General features: G+C 39.5%; 1 protein-coding gene across 1 annotated transcript in view; it reads right to left on the bottom strand.

Annotated features, from left to right (window-relative positions):
* The window catches only part of ATP9A (ATPase phospholipid transporting 9A), a 111,126-nt gene that overhangs the window by 69,703 nt on the left and 18,720 nt on the right, over nt 1-22,703 (bottom strand). The window contains exons 2-4 of the mRNA XM_087720468.1: nt 9,157-9,301; nt 5,647-5,760; nt 58-166 (exon numbers count right to left, since the gene is read on the bottom strand). Of these exons, the coding sequence (XP_087576594.1) occupies nt 58-166; nt 5,647-5,760; nt 9,157-9,301 (368 nt within the window). The remainder of the gene's footprint in view (nt 1-57; nt 167-5,646; nt 5,761-9,156; nt 9,302-22,703) is intronic.

Genomic DNA, 22,703 nt, shown 5'->3' on the forward strand with positions numbered 1-22,703 from the left:
ATCATCATCTTTTGATAGAGTTGCAAATAGACAGAAAGCTGGAGCCAATTTCCTGACCTCTTGCTGTGAGCTTGCTGTAAATCTGAGAGTTGACTTCCTTGTCACGCATGTAACATCGGATCTCTTCTACAGCCTCACGGATGATGGTAACAGCAAGCACAAAGCCCTAAAGAGGCAGAAAGAGAAATGGTGGAGGATTAGTCAAAGAAAATAGATTAAATCCGAAGAACTTGTCAGAAGATCTGGGAAGTTAGTGAATGATCACAACATGGAGTCATGTTTAGTTAAATTTTCCATTTCAGAAGAAACCACTTAGTTGGTAGAGGCTAACATTTTATGATTCATTCTATCTATCATCTATCTATCTATCTATCTATCTATCTATCTATCTATCTATCTATCTATCTATCTATCTATCTATCTATCTATCTATCGTCTATCTCTGTGTCTGTGTCTGTGTCTGTTCCAGCATAACTCTATAACTCTGGAGTGCCTTGAGCAATTTCAACCAAACTTGGTAGACAGATGACTTATTCTCTGGAAAAGAACACTGTGGGGGTAAGACACTCCTAACACCCCTCGGTGTGTGTGTGTGTGTGTCTATGTCTGTCTGTCTGTGTCTCTGTGTGTTCCAGCACAACTCTGGAACGTCTGGGCCGTTGAAATGAAAAGGAATGCATTATATCTATATTGTCAAATCACAGTACTTTTGACAGTGATAATGTGCATTTTGGATTCAAGTTCTGCTAAGATACAGTCTGTGGTGCCTTAAAATGGATTGTACTGTACAGCACAGTGGAGTTACCATGGTAATGGCTTTACAGTACTCCACAAGGGGGCTCCCTCTGGCAAAGGAGGTTTGTTCCGGGCAACACTGGGTTATCAGCTAGTATGATATAAAACCATACGATGAATGATTGAGGGGACTAGGTATATGTAGCGGACCTAGGAGTGACATGATACGGTAGCTGTCTTCCAATATTTGAGGTGCTGTCACAGAGAAGAAAGGGTTAACCTGTTCTCCAAAACACCTGAGGGCAGGACAAAAGTAATGGATGGAAGCTTCTCAAAGGGAGAGAATTAAGGACAAATTTCTTGCCAGCGAGAACAATTAATCAGTGGAATGGCTTGCCTCCAAAAGTTATGAGTATTCAATCACTGGATGTTTTCAAAAAGAGATTGGACAGCACTTTGTTTGAAATGGTATAGGGTGTTCAGCTTGAGCAGGGGGCTGGACTAGAAGACCTCCAAGATCCCTTCTAATTCTGTTATTCTGCATTCTATATTACATGACTAGATATAAAAAGTAGAAGAAATAAGCACTGCTAGTACAAAACGCTACTAAAGCCACATTGCTACAATGTTCACCAAGCTGCAAATATTCAACTTCTATGTTGCTACAATATATCTGAGATGGCTTTTTCTTTTCTTTTACTTTCTAGATAACATGAATACTTTTGGATCAAACCAAGCTTGTATCCATCTCTCCACTCTGTTCCTGACAATGGTCAAACCAATGCCTCTGTGCACTTCAAATATATTGTATTGATTATATTTTAAATATTTTTATCGTATTTATTTTTGAAATATTCAATGATGAACAATTTAAATGAAATAAGACAAATAAAACCCATTCAATAAGAAGGAAATACCTTTTCATTTGTGATCCCAACAACTGATATTCATAGGAAGAAATACATTTATTTATTAAATTTATATGCCACTCATATCATTACCCAAAGATGCTTTGGTTTGCTACATAACCAGACTTCTATAATTCTGATAACCTATACCAGTGATGGCTAACCTTTTTGTCGTGTACCGAAATAATGCAATGCGTGTGTGTTCCCCCTGCTACCCCACGCATGCGCAGATGCCCCTCTGTGTCCTGTTTTGGCCCTAGTAGGCTTCCCTGCAGCGTCCTGGGACCAAAAACAGGATGCGGAGGGGAGGCACAGCACCCCCCGCACTCCCCCCCCCGTGCATGCATGAAAGAAACCCAAAAATCAGCTGGCTGGTGGGATGTGCACATACATGCGTGGGAAAGCTGAGCTAGGTCGACGGCTCATTTGCCCTCAGAGAGGGCTCTGCATGCCACCTGTGGCACATATGCCATAGGTTCGCCATCATGGACCTATACCATCATCTTGCTTAGTGCTCACAAATTACCATAAACCTGCTCATCAAAGTAATGTTTTAGATTCTTGTTATTGGTGATGCTTTTGTTGATTTTTTAAAGACACCTAAATCACATTCATAATGATTTCATAGCATGTGCACTCCTGAGCAAAAGGCTGAAAATTAATGAGTCTCCACCCCATGCAACCAACTATTCTATAGTGCTTTTCTTAGAAATATTCCACACACACCCCACACACAGGACTTTCTTTTAAGTGAGTGAAATTACAGGTCTCATCCTTTTGAAAGGGAGGAGGGCAGAAATATCATTGACTAAAATTCAACTTCTAAGTCTGAAAGCATTTTCTTTCATAGTTTTTCTCTCTTTTTTAAGACATACTTTAAATATTTAAAAATATGTTTCCAGACTGGGATTATATATCTGTGTAAGAATATTCTCGATGTAGGTTCTTCTTACCTGAATCATGGAAAGGAAATAATTTGTTTTGTAAATGTAATTAAGCTGTCCAAAGGAACTCAATCTGCTGTACTAATTTCTAGGAATCTGGAACTAGGAATCTTCCACTCCTTTGCATAGCTTCCATGAACATTAATTCAGAATTATATTACTATATGCCTTCAAGGCTTGCCATTACAAAGAAATGCAAATGATACAGGGGACTGATTTCAGCTCTCCCAAATTTGGAAATCATTAGTATATTGTATAAAGCAAGTCCAAAGGAATTCAGGGTTATTAAGCCTTATTTGAAAGAATGGCAATATCCTTTGGAGAAATAAAACAACCCTTTTTACATTTACCTAAACTCAAATCCTGTATTTTATTTATTGTATTTTTAATTCCCTCAAAATTTCTCTTCCCCAAAGCTTGTTTTAGCCCCATGGGAAGAAACATAGATTTACTTTGGGAGAATGGGAAAAAATTGGTGTTCCATTTGCTATTTTAAAGTAAAAAAAATAACAGCCTTGAATTATACGATCATATCATCACAAGCCCTGATTTGCTACATCATTGTTCCTTCCATTAAAAATAAGTCAGGGTAAATACTTACTGACAGCAAGTCCCAATAACTAATGAGGCTTTCTTCTAAGTAGATAAGTAGCATTCAATTATCATACTATTTTACTCCCATTATGATAGCATTTAAATTTGGTGCTTAAAATATATATCAATCATTACTCTAAAATGCTACCTCAAAAACCAGTTTATAAGGTTTATGTGTACTATATAGGAAAAAGAAATCTATGCATGTAAAAATTGGGATTCCAAATAATCATTAAAACTATCCCATTTATTCTGCCTCACTGATTCCTCTCAAGTTGTTATTTGACTCCAAAAGGGCTGTTTCAGCAGTCTACAATGAACAAAAAGTCTATTATTTATAACTCTGGCAGCTCACATGCTGAATTCTAATGGTTTGTGTGATCTGAACAAATTACAATGAGCTACAGGTTTGAAGCAAGCCTTGTAAAAAAATACAAACTAATTTCTACAGCAAACATCATACAGTAGTGCAGCCAGATTTGTATTCCATACCATATAAAATGAAGACATACTAAGAATACAAGCTACCATTAAAAAGGGGTAAAGTTTCTAGCAATCATGCTACATTATGAAGTGGCTTGCTTTGTTAAATTCTAAATTTAAGCCTAGGCATTGGAGATAGCTATCTCTCAATACTTTTTTTTCTTTTCAAAAGAAACAAAGGCTTAATCAGAATAACTACAACTGGGAATGGGGTAGAAGAAAAGAGGAAATTTAACCTATTCCTCTGTGTTGCTTTCTACATCTCAAGTCCCCCCCACCAATACCCCCAAAAGTAGTTTTTGCTTCATGAAAAGAAATACAGATCGGCTTTGGGAGGAAGAGAAAATTTGGTGTTCCATTTGCTATCTTAAAGTAAAAAAATAACAGCCTTGAATTATCCAATCACATTATCCTAAGCCCTGATTTGCTAAATTGTTTATTGGGGAGAACTATAATTGAAAGAAGTTAAAATCCCTAAAGGCATACGGAATCACAGCTACCAAATTGATAATCTTGTGTGGCTTCCGGAGATCTCTAAAAAGCATTAGTCATTATAATTTTTTAAAGGTGACATAACCAGTTAAACAATAACCGGATTGTTATTATTTATCACTTTATTAACTTCATTGCATTTTTGTTTTTGTCCTTCTCTTCATCCAACTCTTATAACTATAGTTTTCTTCTGACAATTAGTTGAGCCAATAATAAAACACATCTGTACCAAATTTAATTTACTGCAACATATATTAAAATCAAATGAAATGAAATTTACCGCATTTTTCAGAGTATAAGACACCTTTTTCCCTCAAAAAAAAAAAAGGCTGAAAATCTGGGTGCATCTTATACACTGAATGTAGCATTTTTTGCCTCCTGAAGAACTGCCCCTTCACCAAAGTGGCCATGGAGAGCCTGTAGAAGGCTTTCAGAGAGCTCCTGGGGGCTGGAGAGGGCAGAAATGAGTGGAAAATGGGCCATTTTTTCTCAATTTTGCCCCCAGGAGTACTCTATAAGCCTCCTAAAGGCTATGCAAGGAATTTTTTTGACCAAAATGGGCTCGTTTTTGCAAAAAATGGGCTGTTTTGGGCTCGTTTTTTGGAGGGGGTGCCCCCCCCCAGGAGCACTCTGCAAGCACCATAAAGGCTACTCATGCCTTTTTGGGGGAGATAAACAGGCCGTTTTTGGGAGGTTTGCAGAGTGCAAAAACCTTTTAAAATTTTTTTGCCTCTTGGTGCGTCTTATACTTATACTAAAGCTAAATACGGTAGCTTTACTTCTGGCCCTATCAATTTTCTCTTTGGAAACCAGACATTAACACACTGTTCAAAATCCAAGTGTGGCTGCTGATGCAAACAAAACAAAACACCAAAGCACTTCCTTGTATTAAATAAACAATTAAACTATTTGTGGTTTGTTAGACACAGGCTGCTGGTGGGAAGAACAAGCAAAACCAGTTAGAACTGTGCAGGTCAGCATGTTTTTCCTTAATTTCCAAATTGGTCAAGATATAGTTTAACCTTTGGAAGGATCTTGAAAAATAAAAACAAACAAACCTAAAGACTATCTACTTTGTGAGTATTTGTTCAGTGTTTAGTCCATTGTTCCAAAGACAATTACAAAAATGCTTCCATGACCACCTACTTTTTAAGCGAGTTAACCCAGGGGAATCTCTTTAACTGAACTCTTGGAATGATTAAGTTATGGGATAAATTACTCCCCTGATCAAGTGTCTCCCTGTGTATTTCATTTTCCTGTACCACTCAAGGTTTTATTTCTGAATAGCGAACCTTTATTAAATCAATTTTAAAAGTTAGACCAAGCATCTACAATTCCCAAAGACATAAAGGGCAGGCTTCATAAAATAAGCTAACAAAAACCATTTTAAGTTTCAGCATTACTTGGATCTCAGAGATAAGGTTAACAAAGGACATCTTGTATTCAAACACTGAAACTTTTCTTGGATAAATAAACCTGATATTACCTACCAGTGGAACCCAATATGTGTAAAGTGCACCAAGCCTCATTTCAGGAACAAATTGAGAACAGGCAAGAAATAAAAAGTAGAGATTGAAGAAATATTTGAATTGGTTGAACAGGACCTAGAAACAGAGTGGGGAGAAGACCAAGTAAGTGACAAGGAAATATTGACAAGGAACTTAACCAACATAAGAGCAGCAATCCACAAAAACTTGTTAATCTAAAAGGATTCTTAAAAGGAAAAAGTTAGACAGTAAAACACACATGCATACACACCAAATACTTTCATCTAGGCAGAATATATATATATATATATCCTCAATTTACAACCATGATTGGAACCAGAATTTCTGTTGTTAAACAAAGCAGTTAAGTAACTTGCGCCTGGTTTTATGACCTTTTTGCCACAGATGTTAAGAGAATCACTGCAGTTGTTAAGTGAATCATTGCAGTTATTAAATGAATCAAACTTTTGCTTGTTGGAAACCAAGTGGAAAGAGAGCAAATGGCGATTACCTGATCCTGAGGGACTGCAACTGTCATGAATATATGTCAGATGCCAAGCGCCTGAATTTTGATCATGTGACCATAGTGCAATGGTCAGAATTGCGAGGACTCGCTATAAATCACTTTATTCAGTGCTTTTGTAACTTTGAACAGTCACTAAATGAATGCTTGTTAGCCAAGGACTGCCTGTAGCAGTTACAATCAGTTCAGTAATCATAAATCCTCATTCTAACCTACTTTTGCACTAGTATTGGGAAGGCACATTAGGTGAGAATTAATTTACTTTAGAAATGTATTCCAAAATAGATGATTTAAGATAATTGTTCATTGGGTGAGGCATTCTTGCCTTCATTTAGCAGGATTTAATGGCAATGTGGGAGGTTATAATATGTGAGTTAGCTGTGAGTGCCTCCACCTGTATACTGGACCCGTGTCCCTCCTGGCTGGTTGCCAACAGCAGTGAGGTGACACGAGGCTGGATCCAGGCGGTTGTAACCGCCTCCCTTCGGGAGGGGCACTTCCCCGCCGCACTTAAAGCGGTGGTGGTGAGACCCCTCCTGAAGAAACCATCTTTGGATCCAGCCGTTCTTAACAACTACCGTCCAGTCTCCAACCTCCCCTTTCTTGGGAAGGTTGTTGAGAAGGTGGTGGCCTTCCAGCTCCAACGGACCTTGGAGGAAGCAAGTTATCTTGACCCCTTCCAGTCCGGCTTCAGACCTGGTTACAGCACAGAAACCGCTTTGGTCGCATTGACTGATGATCTCTGGAGAGCCAGGGATGGAGGCCATGCGTCCATCCTGGTTCTCCTTGACCTCTTGGCGGCTTTTAATACCATCGACCATGGTATCCTTCTGCGACGACTGCGGGAGGTGGGAGTGGGAGGCACTGTTCTGCGGTGGTTCTCCTCCTACTTCTCGGACAGGTCGCAGTCGGTGTTGGTTGGGGGGCAGAGATCGTCCCTGAGGCCCCTAACTTGTGGGGTGCCGCAGGGTTCGGTCTTATCCCCCCTACTATTTAACATATACATGAAACCGCTGGGCGAGATCATTCGGAGGCACGGGATAAAATACCATCAATACGCGGACGATACGCAGTTGTATCTGTCCGCCCCGTGCCAACTCAATGAAGCGGTGGACGTGATGAACCAGGGTCTTGAGGCCGTTAAGAACTGGATGAGAGCTAACAAACTGGTACTTATTGTAAGCCGCCCTGAGTCCCCTCAGGGAAAAGGGCGGCCTATAAATGCATAATAAATACTAAAATACTAAATACTAATACTCAACCCGGACAAGACCGAATGGCTGTTGTGTTTCCCTCCCAATAATTTGGCCAGTGTTCCATCGCTCAGGCTGGGGGGTCAAATTCTACACCCCTCAGATAGGGTTCGCAACTTGGGAGTCCTCCTGGACCCACAGCTGACTTTTGACCACCATCTGTCGGCTGTGACCAGGGGGGCATTTGCCCAGGTTCGCCTGGTACGCCAGTTGCGACCCTACTGAACCGGGAGGCTCTCACAACAGTCACTCGAGCCCTTGTGATCTCTAGGCTGGAATACTGCAATGTGCTCTACATGGGGCTACCCTTGAAGAGCATCCGGCGACTTCAGCTAGTCCAGAATGCGGCCGCGCGAGTGATAGTGGGCGCACCTCGGTACGCCCACATAACACCCATCCTCCACGAGCTGCGCTGGCTACCTGTTGATCTCCGGGTGCGCTTCAAGGTGCTACTTACCACCCATAAAGCCCTTCATGGTAGTGGATCTGAATACTTGAGAGACCACCTTCTGCCGATTACCTCCCTTCGTCCCATCAGATCGCACAGAGTGGGCCTCCTCCAAGTTCCATCCGCCAGTCAGTGCCGACTGGCGACTACGCGGAGGAGAGCCTTCTCAGTAGCAGCTCCGACCCTTTGGAACGATCTCCCCGTAGAGATTCGCACCCTCACCACAGTCCAGAGCTTCTGCACAGCCCTTAAGATCTGGCTATCCCGCCAGGCCTGGGGATAAGATCTTCATACACCCCACCCGAATGTTGAATGAATGTTGTGTTTTATTGCTATTTTTATTTGTACTCACATATTATTTTACGTTTTGTCTTGCACCCCCTTCCCATGAGTTGTAAGCCGCCCTGAGTCCCCTCAGGGAAAAGGGCGGCCTATAAGTGACAATAAAATACTAAAAAAATACTAAAAAATAATAATATGGCCTCCTCATATTTCCATTAAATCCTGAGGGAAATCTCAGGGAGGAACTCTTTTCGTAAAACCTTTGCAGTGATGGTGCTATTATAACAACTGGGGCAGGAGAAATCCTGTTCATGAATAACTAAATAATTCCTCTCCTGAAAAAAAATGGAAGATTTTTTAAAAAGAAAACCACTTCTATTTTGGTTTGTTGCATATCACTTACAGCACTGATGGTTAACCTTTTTGGTACCACATACGCAGGAACCCGGAAGAGAGCAACTGGCCGCTGCACATGCGCACAGTGGCCAGCTGCTCTTCTGGGTTTTGTTGCACACATGCGCGATGGCCAGCTGGTTTCTTCCAAGTTCTGGCACATGCATGTGTGCTGGCCAGCTGGTTTCTTCCGGGTTCCGGTGCGTGCTTGTGTGCCGGCTAGCTGGTCTTCAAAGACCAGCTGGCCGGTGTACATGCACACACCGGAACCTAGAAGAGAGCAGCTGGCCGGCGCACAAGTGCACCAGACCAGCTGGCTGGCATGCATGTGCACAATAGAACCTGCAAGAGCGGCTGGCGATGGAGCACATGCCTGTGTGCTACCTATGGCATGCGTGCCATAGGTTCGCCATCATGGGTATACAGAGGCATCTGTGGGGGGAAATGAATCACATAGGTCATGATGTCCTTGTTCAAATAGCATGATTATTGATTTTCATTAGAGGTGTCATGTGACTGGTGCCCATTACATAATGGTGTCACAACACAACATGCCATATATGCTGTTCTGGTTTTTGTTGTAGATTCTAAGCAATGCCTATAATCATACTTACTCCTGGTAGAAAAGTAAAGAAGTTGTACTTCTGGTTGTTGACGACATTGCGTGGATATCTCTGATCCCTCTTTTCGGGATGGCCAAGCCAGACGGTTCGAGGCCTGGGGTCTCTTCTTCCACAACATCTTAGGCAATCACAGCATCTGTAGGGGAAAAAAACCCAGAATTTAAAACCTTATTACCTCAAGAAAAGAAAAATAATGGCAGCTTATTCAACCAAAGGTTGAACTTTTCTGCCATTGTTCCTGACAAAATAATAAGACAGGCTTCTAGATGCAAGCGAAGAACAAATGATAATTAAGCTAGGCTTTCTAAACCAACAACAAACAATGGTTTCAAATTTGTCAGAGTTTTGGCAGCATGACTATTGTTATGAGATAAAGAGCCAAGGTGGCGCAGTGGTTAAATGCAGCACTGCAGGCTACTGCTAGATCAGCAGGTCAGCGGTTCAAATCTCACCGGCTCAGGGTTGACTCAGCCTTCCATCCTTCCGAGGTGGGTAAAATGAGGACCCAGATTGTTGGGGGCAATATGCTGACTCTCTGTAAACCGCTTAGAGAGGCCTGAAAGGCCTATGAAGCGGTATATAAGTCTACTGCTATTGCTATTGCTATTGCTATAAACACAGGAGCAAAACACAGCACACAGAGCCCTTAGACAACTAATAGTGGTTTATATTATATATACATATATACAGACATATACATGGCAGATAAATCCCTTACCACTCAGCTATGGACACAAGGAGAGAAATGAGATACATGATGAGAGAGAAAAATGCCCTCTAATGGCCATCTATATATAGACACCTGCATTGCTGAATCATCCTCATTGTATTAGATTAAGTTTACAGCTTACAACCTTACATCAGCTAGCAGCTATTAAATCCTCAGTACCTGACAAAATTGTAATTTGGGATTTTCATCCCTGATCATATTTTTCTCTTTTAGTTCTCCGAACAAATTGTTTCTCTACATTGAGGTGTATATAAAATATATACAAATATATATGATATGTGTTGTATCTTATATGAGCTGATCAGAGGAAGAAAATTCAGCCAAGGCAATTTTTTCAGCTCTTTAGTACTGACTTAGAACAAACTGAATGTCTCTGCATAATTTTTAGATGCATCTTTTACAGCAGAGAACTCAAACTCCAATTGGCACAAAAGATGCATGAGTACCAGTTCATTAGCCCAAGGGCTGAGACACTGGAGCTTTTTCATAAATGGATTGGAAAATCTTGAGTGAGTCAGAAATGAAGAAAGCGAGTATCACATTATGCCATTAATATACTGAATCAATCCTTCAGGCAAGAGGGAAAGAAGAAACTGTTTTGCTGGCAAATGCTCTTCGATTTTTGCAGCTTTTGTGCTTGCAAGGAAAGGGGGGCGAGCCCAAGGCAGAACGGCTGTCCGTGCTGGGAACTTCAAACTGCCTTGTGCAGGACAAAGTAGGTCTCTCCCACTCTGCTCTAAGTTTTGTTTGATTTAATCTTATCACGAGCTGAATCCGTTTACTGCGAGGACAATAATTGCTTATCAACATTTTAGTTTCTTCTCTTTTTCTCCTCCGAAAAATTATTTACTCAGAGGCTTTTAAAATGGCGCCGAGCAGGCTGGTTTCTCCGGTAATAACGAACACTTTTTGCTAATCCTCACAAGACTTCAAAAGAATTCAAAACAAAAGAGATAGCTTATCAAATGTTTTGGTTTCACAATAGAAGAATTTTACTCCTTCATTAACTTTGTTATTTGGAAGTTAAATGGTGATGAATCTGTTGAACGGTCTTGTTACAATGTTTACTCACTGAAAGTTTTGCCAAGCCTTAAACTTCAAAATAAAAGCCTCTTTACTTAAAGCTGCATATTTAGGCGATAGAGTTTTATTAACTGCAGGCAGACAAATTTTGAAATGGCCTCTAAACCAAATATTAACTTGAAGTCTTCACCCTCTACTTCCAGGGGCACACCCTCAGTGCCTGGCACAAAGCTGCAGCCTCCGCTTCCTACGCCCCCTGCTGGGGATGTGTTAACGAAAGAATTTTTTCTGAGTAATCTAAGCGAGGCTCTTAATGCACAGACAATTAAAATGGAAGATAAATTTAGAGATAATAGAGAGGAGAGAAAAGAGGAAATAAAAGAAATGAAAGAAGAAATTAAAAGTGAAATTAAAAGTGAAATAAAAGGACTTAAACAGGAGTTGTATGAGAAATTTGAGGCTAAGGTTGATAAAATTAGAGACGACATGCTGAGTCTTGTAACTGTATTAACAGAACATATTTCTGGAGTGGAAGATACTCTAGAGGTTCTTAATGATGCCAATGCTAACTTGACATTGAAAACAGAGGTGGTGGAACAAAAAGTGGAAAATGCTGAAAAAGAAATTATTATGATACAGTACCGACAAATGGAGCTTGCATTAAGAGTAAGGGGGCTGCGTGAGGAGAAACAGGAGAACCTGAAACAGATCCTATCGGAAGCTTTTGACCGCCTGATGGGAAGACCAGGGACCAACCAAGGCTGGCAAATTGACAAAGCTTACCGCGTTAACTCCTGGCTGGCAAAGCAGAAGCAGCTTCCTCGAGACATCGTTATATATTTTACTACAAGAGAGTTCAGAAATATGGTACTGCAAGCGTCTTATAACACTAAGCTTCAAATTGGCGGTCAAGACCTGGCTGTTTTGAAAGAGATACCACCTCAAATGTTAAGAGCCAGAAGAGACTACGCTTTTTTGGTCGAAGAACTCAGAAACCGTCAGATACAGTATAGATGGGATGCACCATTCGGCATCATATTTACATTTGATAAGCAAAGGTACCGCCTCAACTCTGTATGGAAAGCCCGAGATTTTTATTATAATATATTGAAGGCCGGACACCCTGCACCATCTGGACCTAGAGAAAGACCACAAGAAGGACAGGATAGACAGCAAACTACACAACCACCAGACAAGATGGAGCATCTCTCTTCTCTAGAAGTGCAAGGTGCTATGGAACCAAGACCTAGCCGCATGACTACTAGACGTATGGAGAAACAAGCTAAGAAGCAACAGTATCAACAATTATCGGCCATCGATCAAGGAACTACAACAACAAATCTGGAAGCAGTGGGAGGAGCTAAACCTAAGGTTAAACAGGCCGTGCAGGAAGCTCTAAAAATGCTTCAACCAACCAAAGATGACAACTAAGATTTTAACATGGAATGTCAACGGACTGAACTCTCCACAGAAGAGGAAGAAAATATTTCATTATCTTAAACAGTTTAAGAACGATGTAATTTGTTTGCAAGAAACTCATATCAAGTCAACTGATCAAAAATATTTGATCAACTCAAAACTTGGTCAACATTTTGCAGCTTCTGCTATGGAAAAGAAGAATGGTATAGTTGTATACTTAAGAAAAGATATGAAAGCTGAATTAATAGAAGCAGATCCCTTCGGAAGATATATTGCTTTAGACTTGATCTTAGAAGGGAAAAAGACATTACTTTTGGGAATTTATGCACCCAATCAACAGCAAGATAGATTCTATAGAAATCTTCATGCTAAATTAGTACAGTGGGACTATAGTTCCTGTATACTATTGGGTGACTGGAATGGAGTGATAGACACTAAGAGAGATAAGAAGATTTCCCGCCTAAATACCAAGATGCGAGCAAAGTTACCCAAATCCTTCTTTGACATTATGGATGATTTTGAATTGAGAGATATCTGGCGAGAAAGAAATGCAGAGGAATATGACTTCACTTTCTTCTCGGACAGGCATCAATCCCTTTCAAGGATTGATTTTATTCTAACCACTAATGATTTGCTTTCTAGGGTCAAGAAAACAAAGATTGCAGCTAGAGTCCTTTCGGACCATAACCCAGTTTGGATGGAGTTGGGAAGGGTAGTGCAGGCAAGAAGGTTTTGGAGACTGAATGAAAATTTATTTAGATATGAAAACTATATTAATGATTGTAAAAAATTACTATCTGAATATTTTGTTTTGAATATGAATAAGGGTACATCTATGGAATTTGTATGGGATGCAAGCAAAGCGTATATGAGAGGAGTTTTGATGAATATAAATAAAACACATAGAAATAAGCAAGGGTTAAAACGAACAGAACTGGAAGAGGAAATTAAGAGAAAAGAGCTGGAGTTAACAAGGAAACCAGACGATACAAAGGTTAAGGAAACTATTAACATATTAAAATCTCAATTTGACATGTTGATCTCTGACCAGGTAGCTACTAATTTATTATATGCAAAACACAATACTTTTTGTAATGCAAACAAACCTGGCAGATGGTTAGCTTATCAGATTAGGAAAAAAAGGAAAACTCGAAATATATCTAAATTGATTTACAGAGGGAAGGAGGTGTTCCAACAGGAAGAGATTCAAAAGGCTTTCTGGGAATTTTTTACAGAACTGTATAAAGGGGATAAAATTAATGGTTTAGACATAGACAAATATTTAGACAAGGAGAAAATACCTTCAGTTAGAGAAGAACACAGGCAAAAATTGAATCAACCAATAACCTCGGGGGAAATCCTGCAGGTAATTAAGCAATTAAAGCCAGGGAAAGCACCAGGTACAGATGGCTTGACAGCGGTTTACTATAAAAACTTACAGTTAGAAATGGTAGAACCTCTTAGAGAATTATTTAATAGGATTCAAACGGAAGGTAAAGTCCCTCCATCTTGGAAGACAGCGTTTATATCTTTGATACCCAAAGAAGATCAAGATACTACTCAACCCAAAAATTATAGACCCATTTCATTACTGAATGTAGATTATAAAATTTTTACTAAAATATTAGCAAATAGGTTAATGTTGGTCATTCAACAATTGATACATACGGACCAAACAGGTTTTATACAAGGGAGACAGATGAAAAGTAATGTCAGATTAATTATTAATGCATTAGAATATTTGGGAAAGAACAACCAGATCCCTGCTGCGTTTATATTTTTGGATGCTGAGAAGGCCTTTGATCGAGTTAACTGGCAATTTCTGCTGAAGATATTGCAAAAAATGCAGATAGGAGATAATTTTTTACAGTCAATTAAAGCAATATACCAACAGCAAACAGCACAAATCATAATCAATGGAAGTTTAACAGACTCTATTCAAATTGGAAAAGGTACAAGACAGGGTTGTCCTTTGTCCCCATTATTGTTTATTATAACTTTGGAAGTATTGTTGAATAAAATACGGGGCTTGGATGGCTTAAAAGGGATCAAGATTAGGCAGCAAGAATATAGAGTCCGCGCTTTTGCGGATGATTTGGTCATAATATTGGAACAACCGCAGGAATCCAGTATGGTTTTAATGAATACGATTAATCAATATGGTCAAGTGTCTGGCTTTAAAATAAACTTAGGAAAAACCAAAACATTAGCTATAAATATGAATATTAAACAAAAGGAAGAATTAGGAGTGATGCTAGGATGTGAGGTAGTTAAAAAAGTCAAATATCTTGGAGTTAACATTTTAATTTCAAATGGGAAGTTATATAAGCATAATTATGAACCACTTTGGCATAGCATACAGACAGAGATGAAAAAATGGGAGAAATTGCACTTATCTTTGCTGGGCAGGATAGCGGCAGTGAAAATGAACATTTTACCAAAATTTTTATTTCTTTTCCAAATGTTACCTATACTTAAAAAAGATGCGAACCTTTTAGAATGGCAGAAGGGTATCAACAAATTTGTGTGGGCAGGAAAGAAGCCGAGGGTAAAGATGAAAATAATGCAAGATGTACGTGAGAGAGGAGGACTGAAACTACCTAATTTAAAACTATACTATGATGCAGTGGCATTATCTGTAATTAGTGATTGGATTCATTTAACCAATGATAGAATATTGAACATTGAGGGACACGATCTGGTATTTGGTTGGCACGCTTACCTGTTATTCAACAAAAAATTGGATAAGAACTTTAAAAGTCATATTTTAAGAAATGCTTTACTGCGGGTTTGGAAGAAATACCAATATAAATTAAATGACAAGATACCCATGTGGGCAATTCCTAGACATGCAATTGAAAATATGAATACAGCACAAAAACAGGACAGATTTACTTACAGACAGCTTCTTACCTCGGAAAGGGGGGTATTACAATTAAAATCTTTAGAGGTATTAAAAGAGGAGAAGGTAGTTCAAACATGGTTCCAGTATGGGCAATTACAGGCTAGGTGGAAAATAGATCAAAAAATTGGTTTTATTCAAGTTGAGGATAATCTGTTTAAACAAATAAGAGATCAAAGCTTAATGCATATAAAGAGGATATATAATGTATTAATACAGATGGATTCGGAAACAGAATTAGTTAAAGATTGTATGATAAAATGGGCTCAAAATATTGAGGAACCAATAATGTTGGATACATGGGAAAGAATTTGGGTAAGAAATGTGAAATTTACACAAGCTCAAAATCTGAGAGAAAATTTTTACAAGATGTTCTACAGATGGCATTTAGATCCTAAAAAGTTGGCTTCTATGTATCCGAATGTACAGCCTAAATGTTGGAGGTGTGGTTCTCTCGATGCTACATATTATCATATATGGTGGACCTGCCAAAAGGTTAAGGCATTTTGGATAAAAATATGGTGGGTCATGCAAAATGTTTTTAAAAGAAGGATAAAGTTTATTCCTCAGTTATTTTTACTAGGTATATGTACTGATTTTACAGTGGTAGAGACCAATTTGATTTTGCACCTGATAACTGCAGCAAGATTGTTGGTGGCGCAATATTGGAAGAAGGAAGATTTGCCTACAATCCAAGAATGGACATTGAAAGTAACAAACTTAGCTGAAATGGCTAAAATATCGGCATATCTCAAAGATTATTCAAATGAGAGATATAAACGAGACTGGAAAAAATGGATTGACTATATACAAAATAAATACGGGACTAAGAAATTCCAGTTAGCCTATGCTTAAGATCAGAAATGATTTAAACTGTTAAAAGTCAGTTCAGTAAGAAGAAGCTAAGTTCAATCTAGAATGTCATTAATTTCTTTATTTCTTTTTTCTCAATAGATTTTAGACTGTGTTAGTTAAAAATCCATACCGTGTACGGGTTCTGGGAAGTCGGGGGGGGGAAGGAGGAGGGGGGATGGGGGGGTGGAGGGAGGGAGGGGTATACACAACAAAAAAAAAATTGTACTTCAATGTCTTAATGATTGACAAATGATGACTTATTTGTGTTTTTTTTTTAAAGAAAAATAAAAAAGTTCTCGAATATACTGAATCAATGTATGAGTGACTGTGAACAGTGCTTCCAAGTCCAGAAAGGGATTCAATTGTTGCACAAAACCAAATTGTGCAAAAGCTTTCCTGGCCACAACAGTCACCTGTGTTATAAGCAGCCCCTATGAGTCCAGGAGGATCCCTAGAAATATGAACTGGTCTCAAATGGGGAAGTGCAATCCCATCAGGACCAAAGGTGAAAATGTCTCAAACCTCGAGGCTCAAATAACCACAGCAATGGAATTTGTTCAGGATGGAGCCCAAGTGCATTCCTCACCATATTGATCACTTCACTTCTAGTGCATCAGATTTATGAAACCTTTTGTTCTATTTTTATTTATGAAATTTAATCTGCTTTTCAGTGTTTAAAACACCCTGAAGGGAGATTTTGAAATGCCTCTTCATTAAAAATTGAGCAAAATAACTGAGTCCAGAATGTTCAGTTCTTGATGGAACTTTTGAAAGAAAAGTACAATAAAATATGGATTCCTTCAATGAAATGTGCTACAATGTTTGTAGAACATCCTGAAACACCAACTAGCCAAATACATTTTAGCCCTTTTTACTGTGCAAAACCAACCTGTGTTTAATGTCATATGAACCAGACTGTTGTGTTTACTGGTTTACTGGTAACCATGATTAAGCAATCATACACGGGCCATCTAGTTCATGGAAACAATCATGGAAGCAGCTTTAATACTATGATCTCTAAGCCTATTGGAATTAGGTAAGTTATTAATCATTAGACACCAGATTCAAAGTAAGCAAAAGACTACAACTTACAAACCATACAATCTGGAGTGGAACAACACACTTAGCTGTCATACAGTTTATTTAGATTTGATTACGTATGTGAGAATGGAATATATGCATGCCTTGAAGCTAATGTGATGACTTTTCACTTTGTTATGACTGCTTAATGGTTCTTTATTAGAAATGTAAAAAAATACTCTGGAAGAAAGCATACCAAACTTACTTCATTCTATTGTCAATCAATCAATCATTCTGAATCCATGAGGCCACCAGGAAGTCAAATTCATTATCTTTTTAATCTTTCAACTTTTTGTTTGTTCAATTTGGAGCCGGCCTTCCTCATTCTATGCTTAAATATGTGATGCAATAATACAATAGCAGAGTTGGAAGGAACCTTGGAGGTCTTCTAGTCCAACCCCCTGCCTAGGCAGGAGCTACTGTTCTTAGCAAAAAAAAATTGCAGATGTACTTGAGATGTCAGACAAATGTGTTAAAGAGGCACAAATACACTACAATCTCTAAGACCATCCCTATTTTGCCAGCCCTTGGAATTCCCTCTTAATAATTCCACTGAATTTCAATTCAAGCCAAACAGTCAAACTTGTTTAGTACTTGGATGGGAAATCCCAGGGCAGCTAGTTAAGACTGGAATTTGAAAAACATATTTGAAGAAGGTGACAGAAGTTCACTCAGTGACTTCTTTCTTCCTGAAAGACTCTTTAAAAATGCAGGGCAGATAATGCATTAAAAACTTAAGTAAGTGCTTAAAATAGGCTTAATTTTATTTTTAAGAGAAATTTGCTCTCCCCCACCAATGAAAGATTTTTTTTTAAAAAAAAGAATCATGGTAAAATTTTGGATGAACATCCCACTGATAAAAACCATCAGTTTCAACCAAAGAATAACAGAACAAAATGACAGAATAACAGAGTTGGAAGCAACCTTGGAGGTCTTCTAGTCCAACCCCCGTGCTTAGGCTATATACCACTTCAGACAAATGGCTATCCAACATCTTCTTAAAGACTTCCAGTGTTGGAGCATTCACAACTTCTGGAGGCAAGTTGTTCCACTGATTAATTGTTCTAACTGTCAGGAAATTTCTCCTTAGTTCTAAATTGCTTTTCTCCTTGATTAGTTTCCACCCATTGCTTCTTGTTCTGCCTTCAGGTGCCTTGGAGAATAGTTTGACTCCCTCTTTTTTGTGGCAGTCCCTGAGATATGGGAACACTGCTATCATGTCTCCCCTAGTCCTTCTTTTCATCAAACTAGACAAACTTCAGCTTCCGCTAGGCCCAGATGGGAAGCCTGAGAAAAAATGCCTCTCCCGAGAGCCGCCTGCTCACCCACCCACCTGCCAAGCTGGCCTGGAAGCAGCATGTGTGTCCCTTTGTCATGTGCTGGATGCGGGACCAGAGACGGATGAGAGGGTGAGCAGGCAGCAGCCCAGAGTAGGGCCCAAAAGGCTGCCAAGCCTTGCCATGTCCCCACTACTACCACCCAGGCAGCGCTTTGACTGAGCACAGCAAGCCCAGAGTGCATCTTCCTTCCCCGCCATCAGCTTTATGTTAGAGCCCATGGGACTTGCACCATTCTCACAGCATGGCCAGCGATCATCCAAAGTGCGTCGGCCGATGGGTGAGGGATGATGCGGGCCACATAGGCTCGTGCTCCCTGGTCGCCCACCACAGGCAGGCAGGTGAGGCCCCGCTACTGTGGAGAATCCAGGAGGCGGGAGAGATGTGAGCTGGGGGGGGGGGGGAACCGAGCAGCGATGGTTCACTCTTGACTCACCTTCCCCTCTACCCGCAGGTGTGGGAGGAAGGTAAGGTCACAGTTTCAGCCAGCTGGGAAAGCCGATCTTTAAATGGGCTTTTATTTTTTCAGCCCCAAAAGAGCGGAAAGGAACTCGGAATGGTACGTAGGAAATTGCCCTGTCCCTGCAGCCTCAGGCCGCCTGCGCCGCCCTACCTTGTCGTGAGTGACATTGAGTGGCCATGCCCACTCAGTCACATGACATCCCCAAGCCACGCCCACCCAACTAGTCACTCGGCATACTGGTTATTAAATTACTTGAAGCCCACCACTGTCTAAACCTTTAACATTTACTCAGTATTAAATTCAGTACTTAAATATCTTAATACTTAAAAGAAAAATGCTTTCTCCTTAAGAAATTATTTAACACTTTCAACTGTAACCCCCCCCCCCCTCTGGCCCCATGAAATGGCAAGTTGCAGAACAAGAAATTCCTTGTGGAGTGGCAATCAACCAGCAAGTTAGTTTTGTTCTTGTTTTCGCTTTTAAATTAAATATCACGTTTCTTACTTTCTACTTCACCTCTTGCAAATAAGTGTAAAAGAAATCTTATCTCATAAAAAAAAAACCTAAAGGTTTCCCCCTTTCCCCCAGAGAAGCAGCAGCAGTAAAAAAAACTACCGGGTTGTAAGGAATAAGCTATGAAATGTTAGCTTAGTTTAAATAAGAAATATTTCACCCAGTAGCAGAAAGATTAACTTACACAAGAGTCATTTTCAGACATCCTGTTGAGAACAAATCCAACATGATTTCCATGTAAGGTCAATACTTTCTAAACTAAATATTTTAACAGGAAATAGTCAACGAAAGGCAAGAGATTAAATACTGCTGTTTCCCTGTTCCATGTTCCCAGTTGTAATATTTATATAGGGGATAAGCTAGCAGATTTTAATTTTCAGTTTAAAAAAAAGTGTAAAGCTGCCTCAGGCTATGATAAAAGAGGAAAGAAGAAGGGGAAGGATGGCAAAAGGATGTTGCTTTTAGAATAGGAATGAATCTCTAGTGTTGGTGCATCTGAGCCACAAGTCTCATGAAGGGCCATTCTTTTACCCCAGATTTCCAGAGAGACAGACAGACAGAGACTATCCCAAACTCACCCAGCAGGCATTGTGCCTAAAATGGAACTAGAACTCACAGTCTCCTGGTTTCTATCCTGATGCCTTAACCACTATGCCAAACTGGCTGTTTAGTCCTAAAAACTGGATCTACAACACAGGAAAGAATTACAACACCCCTGATAGCAAGTTATTCAGCCACTACCGCAGATAATGTATCAATTTTCATAACCTTGAACATTCTGTCCTTGAACATGACATTTGTGTGATGGTTCCAATACTTAATACTACCTTTTTTGGGGAGAACTTAAAGTGTTTATATGATAAGATTCAAATACTGGTTCATTGTCCTTCTCCTTTCCATTAATCTACATTCTCCATTTTAGGAAATAATGGACTATCAATGTCAACAATAATGTTAGAATAAAACTTTGACACTCAATGTGCTGTTTGTATGCATTCTTTGTTTCATCTGTGCTTAGCAAAAATGACTCTATTGTTAAAATACCTACAAATTGTATTCATTAAAGGAGGACTAAAGTTTGTCAGAATTGCCAGAAGATCCCAGAGGAACTAATTCAGCTCATCGGGAATTTAGATTTTTAAATATAATTAGTAACACAGTTCAAAGAGGTTGGGCTCCTGCTAAGAGCTCCCTAAATCTATTCATCTCCTTCACAGTATAACTTGTCACCAGACAATGATGTGGAAGAGGTGTACTAAATACCACTGAGAGCTTGCACTGTCAAGTAAGTGTTTACAAGGAGGAGGAAAAAGAAGACAATGACAAGACCGAAAGAGATACCGGAGAGAAGGTTCAGTAGATGGAAGGATAGGAACATTTCACAGTACCTGTTGCAACAATAAATCTTAATTCTAGAAACACTTAACCCCATATTCAGGAACCTGCTTATTGACAGAAGTCTTATAAAGAGGTCACTCTTAGAGTAGTTTCTTTATGCAGACAAGAAGAAAGACTATATACTATGTCTGTGAATAAGCAGATCTGCCTCCTACACTATATTGCCAAAAGTATATATATAGGAGACAAAATCTTGATATAGGTCTTTACTTCCAGTTTTAAATTCTAGGCCTTCTGCTCTTGCTTATCCATGTCAATCAGAGGTGGGTTGCTGTTGGTTCGGCCCGGATCAGCCGAACCGGTAGTAGTGGTATCGGGAGGCTCCGCCCACCCACCCGGACGCTTCTGTGCATGTGCAGAAGTGTTGCACAAGCGCACGAGCGCATGCAGGAGTGTGCCTGAACTGGTAGTAAAAATATTAGCAACCACCTCTGATGTCAATGAATACTTGGCCATTGTCTTCCTCATCTTGAGATATGAGCCGAGGTGGCGCAGTGGTTAAATGCAGCACTGCAGGCTACTTCAGCTGACTGCAGTTCAGCAGTTCGGCGGTTCAAATCTCACCGGCTCAGGGTTGACTCATCCTTCCATCCTTCCGAGGTGGGTAAAATGAGGACCCGGATTGTTGTTGGGGGCAATATGCTGACTCTATAAACCGCTTAGAGAGGGCTGAAAGCCCTATGAAGCGGTATATGTCTAACTGCTATTGCTATTGCTATTGCTATTGCTACTCCAATATCTGTTTATAAATATTTTTCTCTAGCTTTCCCATCTCACCAGCTACAATCCTAAAATCTTTTCTTTCTTTCTTTCTTTCTTTCTTTCTTTCTTTCTTTCTTTCTTTCTTTCTTCTTTCTTTCTTTCTTTCTTTCTTTCTTTCTTTCTTTCTTTCTTTTTCTTTCTTCCTCTCTCTCTCTCTTTTTCCTTCCTTCATTTCTTCTTTTTTATTTATAAAATTTATTGGCCACTCAATAAATCTTTTTTTTCATCCCACTACTCTAACTTTATCAAGACTGATTTTTTTATTTTTTTCTTCTAAAATACTAGCTAGCACTCCCCAAATATTATATAATCCCAGATTTCAATTCCCAACAGCCCCTATCAAAGGCATGTGGGATTTAGACTTCCAAAAAGATTTGGAGGCCAGCATAAGACCCAACTCTTCAAATAAGGAAAAAATCAGAGAAATTTATCCCAAATAACCCTCAGTGTTCACCACGGACAGAAAACGCTGAATGCACAATTACAGAGTAGCAATTAATTCTTGCTCAACTGTGTTCTTTTAACATCATACATGTAATAATAGAAGTTGAACCATGAAGAATAATCTGCCTTCAGATTCCTGCCAATACGACTTAAATTTAATGACATTTCCATTATTGCTGGAATGGTGCACTATGTGTATCAAAGGAAAAAAGCATTAAACCAATAGTACAAGTTTAAAGAACAACTAATCTGTACCTTTCTGGCATATTGGTGCCCAAGCCAACATCGAGCAGTGCCTGTCTATTAGAATAGCATTTCCTCAGAGATTCAGATGGCTTTAACAACACTACCCATCTTCAAGCAAGCCCTAAAAACCTGATTTCCCGCCGCCCCCTCTGGTCTTAGATTAGAGTATTTGGTGATATTATGGAATCTGACATTGGCACAATGACATAACCAGGTTAGCAGGATAAAATAAGAACTTGCTGGAGAAGAAGAAGCTCAGCCTTTCCACCATGCACAGTGGTTCCAATAGCAAATAAGCCACCACAATCTTTTAGAAAAATAATGCTTATGAAACAATTTTGATCTCCGCATCTCAATGGAAGATAA

The sequence above is a fragment of the Thamnophis sirtalis genome, unplaced genomic scaffold, assembly GCF_051295495.1.
Source record: "Thamnophis sirtalis isolate CommonGarterSnake01/CBP01778 unplaced genomic scaffold, rThaSir2_p1.2 scaffold_7, whole genome shotgun sequence".
NCBI lineage: Eukaryota > Metazoa > Chordata > Lepidosauria > Squamata > Natricidae > Thamnophis > Thamnophis sirtalis.